Source organism: Balaenoptera acutorostrata, chromosome 9 (assembly GCF_949987535.1).
Source record: "Balaenoptera acutorostrata chromosome 9, mBalAcu1.1, whole genome shotgun sequence".
Classification (NCBI taxonomy): Eukaryota; Metazoa; Chordata; class Mammalia; order Artiodactyla; family Balaenopteridae; genus Balaenoptera; species Balaenoptera acutorostrata.
Window position 1 is genome coordinate 71,691,512 of NC_080072.1, and position 15,899 is coordinate 71,707,410.

Here is a 15,899-nt window from a genome sequence, read left to right on the forward strand (position 1 = left end):
GATTTCGGATTAGGCAATAGTTTCTTAGATTTGGCACCAAAAGCTCAAGAAAAATTAGGTAAACTTGATTTCATGAAAATTTTAGAAACCTTTGTGCTTCAAAGCACACCAAAAGAAAGTGAAAAGACAACCGACAAAATGGAAGAAAACATTTGCAAGTCATATATTTGATAAGGGACTAGTGTCCAGAATTTAAAAAAAAAAACTCATACTAGTCAACAATAAAAAGACAGAAGGACAAATTTTAAAATGGGCATAGATATAAATAGGCATTTCTCCAAAGGAGATATATAAATGACCAATAAGCACATGAAAAAGTGCTGAACATCATTAGTCATTAGGGAAATGCAAATCAAAACCATAATGAGATACCCCTTCACACCTGCTAATGGCTATAACCAAATGATAGATAACAGCGAATGTTGGTGAGGATATGGAGAAATTGGAACCCTATACATTACCATTGGAAAAGAAAAATGGTACAGCCACTTTGGAAAACTGTTTGGCAGTTCCTTATAAAGTTAAACTTAGAGTTTCCATATGACCCAGCTATTCTACTCCTAGGTATATACCCAAGAGAAATAAAAACATATATCCACACAAAAACTTGTACACAAATGTTCATAGCAGCATTTTTCCATAATATCCAAAAAGTGGAAACAATCCAAATGTCCATCAATTGATGAATGGATAAACAAAATGTGGTATATGCATGCAATGAAATATTATTCAGCCATTAAAAGGAATGAAACATTGATACATGCTACAACATGGATGAACCTTGAAAACATTATGCTAAGTGAAAGAAACCAGACACAAAAGACTACATGTTGTATGACTCCATTAATATGAAATGATCAGAATAGGCAAATCTATAGAAACAGAAAGTAGATTAGTTGTTGCCAGGCCTTGGGGAAGGAGGAAATGTGTAGTCACTATTAATAGATATAGGGTTTCTAATAGAGGTGATGAAAATATTCTGAAATTAGATAGTGTGATGGTTATACAACTATGAATATACTAGAAACCAGTGAAGTATATACTCTAAAGGGTGAATTTTATGGTAGGTGAATTATATATCAATTTTAAAAACAATGTGAGAAGGAAAAAGGAAGCAGAAATGACTACATGACTGTCAGCTAAAGTAGACACAATTGTTCACAGCTTTACTTATAATAGTCAAAAACTGGGAGCAACCAAAAATGTCTCAATATGTGAATGGTCAAACAAACTGTGGTTACATCCATACCATGGAATGATACTGAGCAATAAAAAGGAATGAACTATTGATACACTCATGCATATATTGTACTGACATCAATTTCCTGGGTTTGATACTGTACTATATAGTTCAATAAGATGTAAATATTTGGGGAAACTGGGTGAAGAGGACCCAGAACCTCTCTGTAATATCTTTGCAACTTCCTCTGAATCTATACTTATTTCAAGATAAAAAATAAAAACAAAAAAATTGGTTATTTAGAAATTTCCTCACAGATGTTGATAGACCATGCCACTTATAATCAATTACTTGAAGGTAGAAGCAAGAAAAAAAAATAATAGAGTCTAAGTTATAACAAGAATTACTGGTAAGAAAAAGATTATATCAAGCTTGATATTTAAGTTTATTTAAACTTATATCAACATGAATAAGTGTATGTTGTTTGTATCTTTTAAATTAAGTCCTCAGTTTTCTTAAATGGAGTATAAGTTGGTTATTTTATAGATTGAGTTACTGAAATTAAAATCGTCAACACAAGATGGCACTAAATAAAAGTAAGAAAAAGAATTTGGTTGTTTTAAATTTTGAGCCTTGCTACATACGGTTAAGACAAAACTGAACAAAACATTTTATCAAGTGAATCGCTGTTTAACTGTGCAGTTAATGAAGTTCCAAATTTACATGAAAGCTGAATTGCATTCAGCTTCAATAATTTAGTTTTAATAACTGGTTCTATCTTCACTAATTGGAACATTTAAGCTTTACTGCATTTCCTAATCGTGACTTAAATTTTGAAAGAGGTACACAAGAAAAGGACTATCGTGAAATCGAGTTAGAAATAACCAATAGTAAAATGTTAGCATTCTGTATTATTTACAGTTCTCCAAACTAACTAATAGCTTTGAAAAACTGAGATTACACCAGATGAAGCAAAATAAATTTCGACAAAAAGAAGTACCACACGTCAAAGAAGAAATACCCTTTGAACTGAGCAATTTGAACCAGAAATTAGAGGTGAGTTATATTTTCTTAGTTTCTCCCTGTGTATATTGAGATTGGTTTTTGTTGTTGCTGTTTAGGGCTATTTGTCTCTAGTGTACACAATGACATGTACCACTGTGGTAACAAACTCCATTAGAAATCAACTTCTCATTGAATATATTTTCTTAGTGCACCTTCCCTTCAGGCACTTAGTGAATTAAAACATCACTTCGATTTATACATCTTTTATGTATATCAGCATTTTTGGAGAGCAAAAGAAAAAGTTCAAAGGAACTGCAGATGTTGAGTGAAATTGAAGGACATCCCTGGGGTCACTTAAAGCGAGTGTCTAGTAAATCTTTTAATGGCTGTTTAACTATTAGGTACTTAAATCCCAGTGAAGCCTCATAGCAGTTTTCAGAACAGAGCTTGAAGTTTCAGGATCTTTTATTTGAAGAGGTAGTGCCACTCCAATACAGCTACCCCATGTTACCCGGAACTTCTAAAATCTCAGTCCCTATAAAGGTTTACTATGTCATAGATACACTTATTTTAATCCCCTTAACTTTCCAACCTTGGAAAAAATAAACCAGCTATTTTTCTTCCCTGTGCCCTTGAGCATTCCTGCTACTGGCCACATAACAGCAAATAGATTCTAGTATGAATTCCTGTTCTCTAACCTTAGCTAAATTGCCAGTGCTGCTCAAACATTGTTTTTTAATTGACCTCAAGTTGACCCCTATCATGTTATCCCAGTCTTTTTTTTTTTTTTTCACTGTTCTCAAGCCCTAATCCCCAGCTTCTCCCACTGTCAGCCAATGATTTCAGTTTCTTCTACTTTGTTCATAGGTAATGGTACTGTACTTCCCAATCACCCAGGTAGAAACCTCTTAGGAATCTTTGATCTGTTCCTTTCTCTTACTCTCATATTCCAGCCCAGATTTGCCCCTTTCCTTTGTCTAATGCCTCTTATCTCTGTCTTTCTCCTATCTAATTGTCCTTGCCCTGTTTCATACTTCTTCATCTTTATCATCTGACTCTTCAATTAAGTCCTTCTCAAACTTTTCCTCCAAAATATTTTTAAGAGCAGAAAAAAAAAACCAATCTGGAATCACAGTCCTAAAACCAACCTATTGCAAGAACTTTGTTGGAAGTCTTTGGTTTTAGTTTTTAAATTCCTGCAAATTTTATATTGTACTGAATAATAAATGTACATTTTTTTAAATACAAAATTACTACCACTAAGTAAGGTTGACCCTCTAGGAAAATGCACTGTGTATAACTCCCTGGCTCTTGCAATGGTGTAACTCGACTGGCTTCTGAAATATTCTGGTCTCACAGAAGATGCCCAAAGATTGCAACTTAATATACACGAGCTTTCACTGAAAATGCAGTTAAGTCACTGATGTTCCATTTGATTGACTTCTCATGGGGATTAGTGGGAGAATTACATTCATATAAATTGTTTGGACAAAGAAAAAGCCTTAAATTAAGTACTTTGTGTGTATGCATTTTACATTTAGGGAGCTAAATATTTATATAAAATGCATCTCATGAAATTATAGTGGAAATCAGTAGCAAAGTATGACTTGATATGTTTGTACTTATACGAAAATTTTTAAGCACACTATGTAGATACAGTTTAATCTATTTTGTTACAGAAATACTTCATGTACCTGTTTTTGCTTAGAGGCATGTGAAAAATTAATGTGTAGGAGATGGGCTATTCCAGTTTTAGTCTACATCTAAGCATGTTTCTCCTTGGGGACAAACATTTATACGCTGGTACAGTGATCGAGCAATGGGAAGCAGCTTGCTATAGTGGAAGAACCTGACAGTTTACAACATAAAATAGGACCTGACTGACTCGTTTATTTGCCCTGTGACCTTTAGACAAGCTGTTAACTTCACAGAGATTACAGTTTTCACCAATAAATGGGGGCTAAAAATACAAGTGACACTGTGGTTATGGAAGAAAAAAATATATGTGTGTGTATGTGTGTTTAGATGCACACTCAAGCATTTGGGGGTAAAAATACATGAAGTCTGGAAGTTGCCTTAAAATACTCCAACAAGAAAGGGTGGAGCGATAGATGAAATATAGATGGACTGAGTTGACAGTAGTTAAGCTGGGTGAAGGGTACATGGGAGTTTGTTTGACTCTCTACTATTATGTAAGTATGAAAATTTTCGTACTAAAAAGTTAAAACTATCTTGCAAGTGGAAGTTTGTAGAGTCCCTGATATACAGTAATCACTAAAGAAATGGTCATTCTACCTCTCAAGATTTAGTAGAGGGACTAAAATATATATATAATAATATAGCTTCTGCTAGAAACTTTGATTTTAATGCCTCTGATCCACTCGCAAACTTAAAGACCCAGAAAAGGTTTCTAGCTGTGGAGAACTTACTCTGGAGGTTTAGGCAAGTGTACGGAGCCTCTGGAACTGGAGCCTGGGCCGACACCTCCAGTTTCTACAAAATCCTTATAAAGCTCGCTCTGTCTTTGCACAGCCCCGTGACTGCTGGAGATATTGTGCTTGCATGCTTGCTGATCTTGAAACCAATACATCTGTAAGACCAAGGAAGCTAGGACTGTTATAAGGACCAGCCGATATGTTTGTGACACACATTTTTAGCCTTGTTTGGCCTCATTCTTGGCCTCATGTCTACCTGTTGTAGAATTTGTAAGGAAGTGAGGCTGATGTTCCTGCCTCCTCCTAAAGCATGCTGGGAAATATTTATTGTCAAGATTGAGATTGTTGGGTGTTAAGTATTAATATCATTGAAAGATATGAACTGTGCAAGTCAACCTTGCCCACATTTTGACTTCTGACTCCAAAAACTCCTTTCTAAATTAAACAGCAATTTTTTAATCCACCTTGTACTGATTTGAAGTGTACCTAGTTTTGTAAATTTGTCACTATTTCTGAAGACCCTGTTTTCATGTACCTAATTTTAAATTGTCAAATGTCAGAATCAAAGTCAATAACTTTAAATGAACTGTCTTCATTTATCTTAATAAATATGGTCTATTCATCAGGGTATTATCATATATTTAAAACAGGGTCTATCTATATTTCTCCATCTTTATTACCACCACTCAATTTCAGGTCACCTTTAATTACTATAAAAGCCTCCCAATTTATAGCCTTCTTTCACTGATTATTTTGGGACTTTTGGATTTATAAAATGAAGATTTCCCCAAATATTCTTTAAAATCATTTCTCTATAGAAAATATGAAATGCCATATCCTCACTTTAAGCAAGATGTAGCTTTCATTCTCTAAATTAGTATATTTATTTTCCAGCTAGCCAATCCAGTCATTTCAGCCATCTTCAAAACATCGCCAATCTCTCTGGCCAAATGAACTCTTTTCCAATTGACATATTATTGGGGATGGCTAAGATAATCATGGCATTATCTGCATGGCTTTTATGTGGCACTATTATTGTACTAATACTGTAAAATTGTTTACATGTACATTTCCCTACTTTATTTTATATATAAATTGATTTTTTCTTTCAAAAATTTGTTTCTTTTAATCATGAAATATTTCCAAATTCTCCCCTCTCCACAGTACCTGCTGGACACTAGGTACTTAATACTACTGAGTTGATAATTGGAAACATCAATGCATTCATGCCATGTATCTACATTCAGTAATATATCGCTATGGACTTAGTAGCTATAGAGTTTATTTCCAACCACATTGTTTTCTTTGCAAAATTTAGTGAGAAATGTTTACATGTTTGGAAATATTAATACCATGCTTTTGTTTGTACATTCATGTAAGTGGTGCCTGGCACTTTGTCATGCACCGTGGGCAATACAAAAGTAATGAAATACATAGTCCTTACCCTTAAGTTGCTTACAGCCTGGACAGAAAGATAAGATATGATGGCCAGCCCTAGGCAAAATTGAGAAGCAGTGAAGTTTTCTTTGGGATTCCCAAAGCCACATTCTTTCCTTTTATAAATTTGTGAACAGATAACCAGGCTCCATGAAGACACTACTTGAGCAAAACGGTGAAGAACTGAGAGCATGCTGTATCAAGTAGTTCTACCACTTCTTCCCCAGCTTAGCCCAGCTGGTACTGCCTAAAGGAGGCCTGAGATGGTTGTTCTGTCTGTTCTCAAGAATGGGTCAATCTTGGCTTCACCTGGGATAACGGCTTTGAAAGCCACAGGGGACAAACTCACTAAATCAGTCCAAGCCCCACCCCTCAAAAACAAGGGAGCAGGTTTAGTGACTGAGTGTAAAGAATGAAAGAAGGGAAAAAAACTTCTGGTGTCAGCTCAGGAAATAGAAAGGAAGTACTGGTTGATGCAAAAAATTGTTTGAAACTCCGCTATTTGTTATCAGTATTTGTTATAAAAAATTTTTTACATTTTTAACAAACAAAATCCTTATTTTTAAAAAGTTGCAGTAAAGGAGCTATACTCCAATAAAAATTAAAAATAAAAATAAAATAGTGGATTCAATTCCATACTTTCCTAGCAAAAATTAGAAGATATATCTATTAGTAAATCCAAGATGAGTGATTTGATACTTTTTTGTTTTCCTAATGGGGAAAGAATGGATTTACTTTTTTTCTCAGAAGAAAGATGTACAAATGAAAGAAGCCCTGTTCATTGTGCTTTAAAATGAATAAGTTTTTCAATTTATATTTCTCTCTCCACTTTTTAAAGGAATTTAGAGCAAAGTCAAGAGAATGGGACAAGCAGGAGATACTATATCAGACTCATCTGGTTTCTTTAGATGCTCAACAAAAAGTATTATCTGAGAAGTGTAGTCAATTTCAGGTACATTATCTAATACTATCCTCTAAATCAGAATAAATTAGAGGTTAAATACTATTACTCTCTTTACCATTCAGCATGTAATCCTTCTACAGATACAAATGCCAACTAAGGGAAAATAACCAGAGTAGGTCCAACACTGGGTAGAGTTACAAGTGCATGAAATATCTGTAATGATGACTTTAGTCTGTATGTCTCGGAAGGTGGTGCTATTAAAAGTCTCCATTGTTATTATGTCATTAAATAACATGCTTTTGCATGCCTATGAGCAAGTCATTTAGAAAGTCTTAAGATTGCTTGGTCCTGGCCCTCTAGAACCTTACAGCCTAGACACAGATAATACACGTACAGGTTTACAGATAATTAATGACAAGTGAATGAAAAGGATACAAATCCTTTTAGAGGTCAAAGGAGTAAGAGAAAAATTTGGACTGAGATAGTCAGGAAACATCCTCCAACAGGGGTGGGACTAGGCCTGGGCCTAGAAGAAGAATGGTTGTATTTTGAGACAAGAGAGAATGTATTCCAGGTGGTGGAAATAACATGAGCAAAGTCACTGAGGCAAGAGAGCAAAAGGCAAATTCAGGGAATGGAAAGTGGGCCAATTGGCTGGAAGTCCATGCGGGAGGTGAAGGGGCAGTAGGCGGGAGGGAAGGCTGGTGAGTTGGATATTAGATTGTAATAAGCCTTAAAAGCTTACCTAAGGAATTTGGAATTTTTATTAAAGCTGGTAAGAAACATTTTTGTTTGATATATACTTATTTTTCATTCTTTCTTTAAGTTACTTGAATTATATGTTATACGTGTTCCCTGAATTTAACAATACAAAATAATGTGATGTAAAACTGATAACCTCATCCTCTACTCCATTCTTATCCATTTAATATAAACACTGTTAACAATTAGGTGTTTATCTTCACATACATTTTCTTTTGTTTGTACAAATATGTAAATATATGCTTGTGTGGAAATTGTATATTTTTCTTTTTTAAATTTTGCTTTTTTACTTAATAAGCCATGAATAGCCTTTTGAGTCACTACTTAATTAAAATATTTCAAAGTATATAGTGTATATATATCATATATACCATAATATATCGTAGATGTACCATAATTCTTTCAATCATTTCCTTATTAACGAACACTCAGGTTGTTTCCAGTTTTCTGCTATTACAGTAGTGTAACAAATACCCTTGTATGTACATCTTTAAATACGAATACTTTCCTTTTGTTAAATAAAAATCCTAGAAATGATCGCTGAGCCAAAGGGTATGTTCATTCAAATTTTTAATAAATATTAGTAGATTACTTTTTTTTTTAAATTTTATTTATTTATTTATTTTTGGCTGTGTTGGGTCTTCGTTTCTGTGCGAGGGCTTTCTCTAGTTGGCGAAAAGTGGGGGCCACTCTTCATCGCAGTGCGCAGGCCTCTCACTATCGCGGCCTCTCTTGTTGCGGAGCACAGGCTCCAGACGCGCAGGCTCAGCAATTGTGGCTCACGGGCCTAGTCGCTCCGCGGCATGTGGGATCTTCCCAGACCAGGGCCCGAACCCGTGTCCCCTGCATTGGCAGGCAGATTCTCAACCAATGTGCCATCAGGGAAGCCCAACAGATTACTTTCTTAAAAATGATAGTAATTTATAATTCATGAACAGGCAACAAGACTACCCCCACTCTCACCAACATGGACTATCTGTCTTTTGATTTTTACTAACTTGATGGACTAATTGTAACCTTGACTTCACTTGCTTTATGTTTCTCTGACTACTTGTAAGGTTGAGCATCTCTTCTTTTGTTTCTCAGCCTTTTTCATTTCCTCTTCTGTGAATTGCCTGTGCATAAACTTTGCCCACTTTTCTTTTGTGTTGTTTGTCTTTTTCTTATTGATGTGTAGAAGTTTTTGTACATCAGAAATTACCCTTGTTATACATGTTGACAACTTTTTTGTACAATCCAGATTTTTTGTTTTATTTTGTTTATTTTTTGTCATAGAGACGTTTTCAACTATTATGTAATTGAATCCATGCTTTTTTTCATATCTTCTATATTTTCTTTTTTGCTGAATAAGAATCCCCTAGCAAAAGCCGTCTACTCTACTCTGCATCTTTGCTCTGAGGTTATACAGATATATTTTCTCTTTATGCCACGTGAAATTGAGGTTTTAGAATAAACACAAGACTGAATTATGAAGGACAAAGCTTCATTATCTAATAATATATTTAAAGATGTTTTTCCTACTTCTTTTCTATCATTCTTGAACTTTATGTAAGCTTAAATACGATATTCTTCACTTAACTGACACAATTTTCATATTTCTCAGAAACAGGCACAAAGTTACCAAACTCCACTAAATAGTAAAAAACAGGGCATAGAAGACAGCAGCTCTGAAATTCCTTGGATATGTGAACCAGATACCAGTTGTGAAACCAATGAAAGAGATGAGTTCATTATTGAAAAATTAAAATCAGCTGTGAGTGAAATAGCGTTAAGCAGGAATAAGTTACAAGATGAAAATCAGAAGCTCTTACAAGAACTGAAAATGTACCAAAGACAGTGCCAGGTAAAGATTTATTTGTTTTTCAACTGATACAGCCCATGAGTTGTACAAATGATGACTCAACAGGTATATGGATTAGAAAGCTAATTTTTTATTACATATGTAAATTCAGCTCATATTTCCTCTTAATAAGTAATTCTTACTTGATGAGTAAATTCAGTAATCCCATGGGTACTTTTCCGCACTAGGTGCACTCGGGTTCTGCAGTGACGTAATAATAAATATTACCAGTGCAGTAGAAGAGTGGTCTCTCACAGACCTCTCTTCCTAAAAACCATGGCCCTTTAGCCACACCACACCCTCTGTCCCCAGTGTTCATTCTCTCTGACGCTGTGCCTCTTTGCCTCTCAGGAATCCTGGGCTGGAGACCCAGGAAATTATTAAGGGTTTGACAATCTAATCACCTCCCTGAGAGGCATGAGGGTCACTCCCTGTGGTTTATCACCATTAACGTTATCATAATCGTTTACCAAATAGGAGGTAACTCCACCTTGGTAGATGTGATGGATGGTTTTTCCAAGGATTAATTTTTTTCTTAACTCAAAAATCATTTTTTATCTCTCTCTTGGAACCACTAAAAAAGTTATGCAGCATTCATCAAAATTGGTCATTACCAATTTCTCGACTAAATATGTATTTCTTATTCATGGCTCTCCAGTTACTTGAGACATTCTGTGGTTTTCTCTCCCATTCTAGGTCTTATCTCCCACCAGCAAACATTCAGCCTCTTTCTACTGATTCCTCTGTGTCAGTTGGCCCATTTCTTAGTCCCACTCCATTCCCTCCTCAGACTGAAGTCACCTTTCCAGGTCACTGCCTGAGCAGACTTCCACTTCTCTAAGATATGCCACCTCAGGCTCTTCTTCCCAGGGTCATTTCTTAGTGTTGGGCCGACTTCTCCTTCCCTCCTTCTGCCACATTGTATGTGGGATTACGTGTGGGATTCATCCTTTCACTTCTTTCTCTTCCAACATCTATCTTCTGTGTTCCCCTGTCCCCACGTTGGCAAGGGGACAGAGCACAGGCTCCCAGCTTCTCCTATCCTGTGGCATTTCTAAGAGAAGTATAGCTTCCCATCCCAGACTCCAGCTTTGTTTGGGGAGGGGGTGTTACTCCAGGACAAATGAGAAAGCAGATGTACACAAACCAAGCTAAACCACAAATGCTAAACACTGAGAAAGTCATACATCTTCTAGAAACAGAAAAGTTATTGATGATGTTTTCTCTGGATTCACTAGAATGTAAATGAGCCAAGCCCCTCCTCTTCTGCTGTAGAGCTTGTCCAGGTGCTTTCTACTGTTTAGCTCGCCGTCAGCCCCCCAGTCCTGGTGGAGCTGGGTTTGCGTGACTGCTGGTTCTGACAGGCTCCCCTTCCTCCCAGGGGCTGCTTCCCCTTCATCCCCCTGGACAAGGGTCACTGGTCACACCTCTGGCCCTGATTTAAAGACGTCTTAAATTTACATTTTGCAGCTGTCTTTATACTGCTAGAGGCTGTCTTTATACTGCTAGAGGCTGCACCAGGATCACAAGGATTCACTTACAGAAAAAAAAATCAAATTATTCTGGAGTATGTTTCATAACACACAAAAAAATATAGTTCTAATGAAAAGATTTTTGAGAAGTAATTTGCTTCAAAAACTTCAAGGTGTCTAGAAGCGAAGATTTCTACTTCCAGGAAAACACTAATTAATTTTGATGCATCTAGAAAAAAAATGCTGAAAATGATGCTTTTGTTTGGCCTTTTCCCTGTTTTATTTCCAAATTTTACTTATGTTTCATTCTTTTACTTTAGAATAAGTATCAATTATTTACTGCTTGATAGCTGATTTGAGGGTTCAAAATCACTGCTTCTCTCAAACCATTAAGCAAATTTCTAACTAAACAGATGGGCCTCAAACTTGTTTTACAAAATTTATATTTTACCAAATGGGAATAATTAGAAATGAATAATCACTGTAACCAGTGCATGTATTTAGAAAGAAGTTTCTCTTCTCTTTTTGCAAAACTGTCATATGATGGTGTTCCACGTCTTGCACATGAATTTAAAAAGACAACCATTTCAGTCTGAATTACTGTCACTTATTGTATATAAAATTCTCTTTAGTTTACAACACACTTTAATGCCAGCTGCATCTGAGTTTTCACATGAATCACATCTTCTCACTTGTCTTTCCACAACCTTGAAATGTGTCAGCATAGCTATTAATTCCATTGCATATGTTTATTTACTGTGCTGCATTACTCACATTCTGAAAGTGTACAATATTTCCCATTGGCAGTTAATGACAGAAATAAATTGTTCTGCATTTTTTCTAATATCTATGCCAAAAAAATGGACCTTTTTTGTTTGCTTGATAACGTGTCATTAAGGTACTAGAGCAGCACTGTCCAATAGAAATATAATGCAAACCACAAATGTAATTTAAACTTTTCTAGTAGCCACATTAAAAGAAGTAATACAAAATGGGTGAAATTAATATATAATAGTAATAAACTTTATTCAACACAACATATATCCAAAGAGTTATCATTTCAACATATAATCAATGTAAAAAATTATTAATGAGATATTTTACATTTCTTTTCATACTAAGTCTTCAAAATCTGGTGTGTATGTTACACTTACACATCTCAATTTGGATGTTTAGTATTCACCGGAAGTTCCCGATCTGTATTAAGATTTCATAAAATTTACAGTTAAAAAAGTAGAGATTTACATACCCAAGTTGTTCCAAACAAACTTGAAAGTGTTCCAATAACTGAATCAAGTACCAAAGAATCATTTTCCTGGATATTTGCATCCACACTGACAAATAATTGACTTGACTTTTATACAAAAGCATGCTAATTTTAAATCACCTAATCTAAGTTAAATCACCAATTCTTGTGTCAACTCAGTATTATTAACATTGAATTCAAAGGGATATTACACAAGTCAAAAAACAACTCAATTTATCAATACTAACAAAGCTTCTTTTTTTGCACTTTCTAGTCAATTTTACATAATGCTGTCAATTATAATTAAAAACTTTCACATATTCCTTCATGTTAGAAAAACCTGTCAAATCATTATTATTGTAAAAGTTTCAATTCTAACATAAATTCTTCTACCTGTGCAGCTAGAGCACAAATAAGCTTTTTTTTCCCTTAATGATATCTCCAAATGTCACTCTTTTAGGTATTATTTTCTAATGGCAGTACACAAATAGACTCCATTATTATCACATTTTACAGAATTCCATGGTGACACTACATTTCATTGTCCTGGAGTTAGAGCCCTTTTGTGCCCCCCCCCCTTCCCCAAGTGAAGGCAGGCCCACTCTTCTACATGCAGGTTCATGTTAGATTGCTCCCTGGTAGTAAATCTGCAATGCAGGGAGCCCAGAGAGTGCCTTCCTCAACTGGGTAAAGTAATGGATGACCTTCACATCAAGTTAATTTGTCTTTCTATTTGCTAATCTATTGTTTCACATTTCTTTTGTTTATTTTGGAATTTTAACCTCATCTGAAAAATCCCCACTGTTTGAGACAAGGACTTTATCCAAACAAGTCTGTTAAATCACCTATTTGAATATATTTTCATTCTTATTTCCAAATCAGCCAAGAATTTCTGGGGCTAAAGTATTGCAGCTAGGTCTTTTACTGAACCCAGGTCTCTAGGTCTCCTGGAAAATAATATATTATATTTAAGACTTTGGTAAAAAAAAAGAAAGTTTATCTGGGAACCCATATGTCCTATACTGTCTACATGATTATAATTCTAAGCTGTGAATTTTTAGATAAGAATTAATGAATAAGAAAACATATGTCCACATAAAAGCTTATACCTGAATTTCATAACAGCATTATTCATAATAGCTAAAAAAAAGGAAATACCCAAACGTTCATCAATTGATGAATAAATAAAGTGGTATATCTATACAATTAAATATTATTAATAAAAAGGAATGAAGTACTGATACGTGCTACAACATGGATGAACCTTGGAAGCATTATGCCAAGAGAAAGAAACCAGTCACAAAAGGCCACATGTCGTATGACTCCATTTGTATGAATTGTGCAGAATAGGTAATTCCATAGAGACACAATATACAGTAGTGGTTGCCAGGGGTTGGAAGGAAGGGAAAATGAGGAGTGGTTGCTAATGAGTATGTGCTTTATTTTAGGAGTGATGAAAATGTTCTGGGATTAGGTAGTGGTGATGCTCGCACAACTTTGTGAATATACTCAAATCCACCGAACTGTACACTTTAAGTGGGTGAATTTTATGGTATATGGATTATATTTGAATGAAACTATTATTGATATATAAAGATTATTGAACAAATGATTTTTTGAAAATATCAACAGTGTTTTTTTTTAAAGCCTTTATTAGCAGTGCCCTCAGCACAACACCCACCCCCCATCTTTACCAACAAGCTACAGGTCTGCTTTACTTATTTTGCATGAAACAATTATTTTTTGCGTCCTGAATGTTCTAACTGGACTAGTAGACAAAAAGATCTGGATTTTTTCCATTCCAGAATCTGCCACTTATGAGCTATGTAACTTTGGACCAAGTCTGGCCCTCAATTTGCTCATCTATAAAAATGGCCATGGATTTGATGACTTGGGTCATCAAATATGTTAATATTTATTTAATATTAATTACATTAATAAATATTCATTTCTCTGTGTAATTGAGTGGAGGAGACCTGTTGATATGAAAGGACTCTTCCATTCCTCTCTCCCGGAGAACAGCCAAGTTCTGCTGGAGAAAATCACTCAACAGGTCATGGACACAGACCTCAAATGAGTATCAACACTGCCAGGAGTCCTACTGTGTTGCTCCAAACAACTAACTCTCCCATTCCCGTTGAAGGCCACCTCAAACCTTCTCCACTCTCAAAAATCCCTCCCCTACCCCCACCTCCACCTCTCCTTCCACTGACCTGACATTGCCTTTTTCCTTCACAAGGAAAATAGAAGCCAACAGGTAGCCCCTCTCCTAGCTCCCCATTTCCAGATGCATATACGTGTCTCCATTCCATCTTCCTTTCTTCTTTCCTACTGCAGGAGCAGAGGGGCTCTTTTGCTTTAGGCAATTCTTTCACTTGTGCTTTGGGACCCACCCCACCTATCTTCTCAGGAACCTGACACTGTTAGTATTACCCCTTCTCTCTCCCAGCTGGATCCTTTCCAACAGCTTCTAAACTTGCTCAAGTCCCTGCTATTAGCCAAATAAAACACTGGGCTCACAGGATTGCTGGTATTTCTAGTTACCAGCTAAAGCAGGGCTACTATTGGGCAATAGTGGAACCATAAACCATGGTTTATAATTCACTTTGTTGGCCAGCTTTGAAATTAGATTTTTCTTGGCTATTGTCTTATTTAAATTAGGAATTATTTGCATTAATTCAAATTTTATGCATTGATATTTTATTCATACTTTTATGTTTCCCTCTTTCATACAGTATGGCCATATTTGGATGCTTCTTTGTCTTTATCACTAGACTGTAAGCTCATGAGGACAGATCCTGTGTCTGTATCCTCAGTGCTGAGCATAGAGTAAGAGCTCAGTAAATATTTGTTGAATAAATGAATGGAATTCTGTAAGACAGAGCCAGCAAAGGATTACATATCAGTTCATTTGAAATTAGGCTGCTTCATAGATGTTAAATATTTTTAAAAGTATTATACGTCATGATATCCAAATGTGAGGATTGAAATTTTTTGATGTTTTTATTTAGGCCATGGAAGCAGGACTCTCAGAGGTGAAAAGTGAGTTACAATCACGTGATGATCTCTTGAGAATTATAGAAATGGAACGATTGCAGTTGCACAGAGAATTATTAAAACTAGGAGAGTGCCAAAGTGCTCCAGAAAATAAAAAAAGGTATATTTTTATATTCAGCAGCCTGAGAAAAACTATTCAAAACATCATGTTTGAATATTTTTAAGAGTTTTATATTTGAAACTAGAATTAAAAGTCAGTTTTGTATTAACATGCTGTTAATTATTAGGTAATATTAGATATTAAAAATAAAGCTAGTGATTATTTTATCTTCAAAATCAGTATCTTTACTCACCTAGAAAATTACATCATGTTCTGATATATAGATATGTATGTGTCATAATGAAGTCAGAGACTTTCTTAGAACTTTATTCTTCAGAATATCGTAAAAACAATAGTATAGAGCTGGTATTTAATTATCAATGTTGATAAATAAGATTTATTCCATATTTTTCAAATGTTTTTATTTTGTTGGCCTTAAACCTGTTACTAACTTTTCACTCATAAATGTTGTATTTATTTTGGCCTCCACACTCACCACCCTGTCAGTTCCATTAAGGGTT

General features: G+C 35.2%; 1 protein-coding gene across 1 annotated transcript in view; it reads left to right on the top strand.

The window, feature by feature from the left end:
• The window catches only part of DEUP1 (deuterosome assembly protein 1), a 100,523-nt gene that overhangs the window by 34,284 nt on the left and 50,340 nt on the right, over nucleotides 1–15,899 (top strand). The window contains 4 exon segments of the mRNA XM_057553347.1: nucleotides 2,102–2,236; nucleotides 6,896–7,009; nucleotides 9,327–9,566; nucleotides 15,293–15,438. Coding sequence (XP_057409330.1) covers nucleotides 2,102–2,236; nucleotides 6,896–7,009; nucleotides 9,327–9,566; nucleotides 15,293–15,438 — 635 coding nt within the window.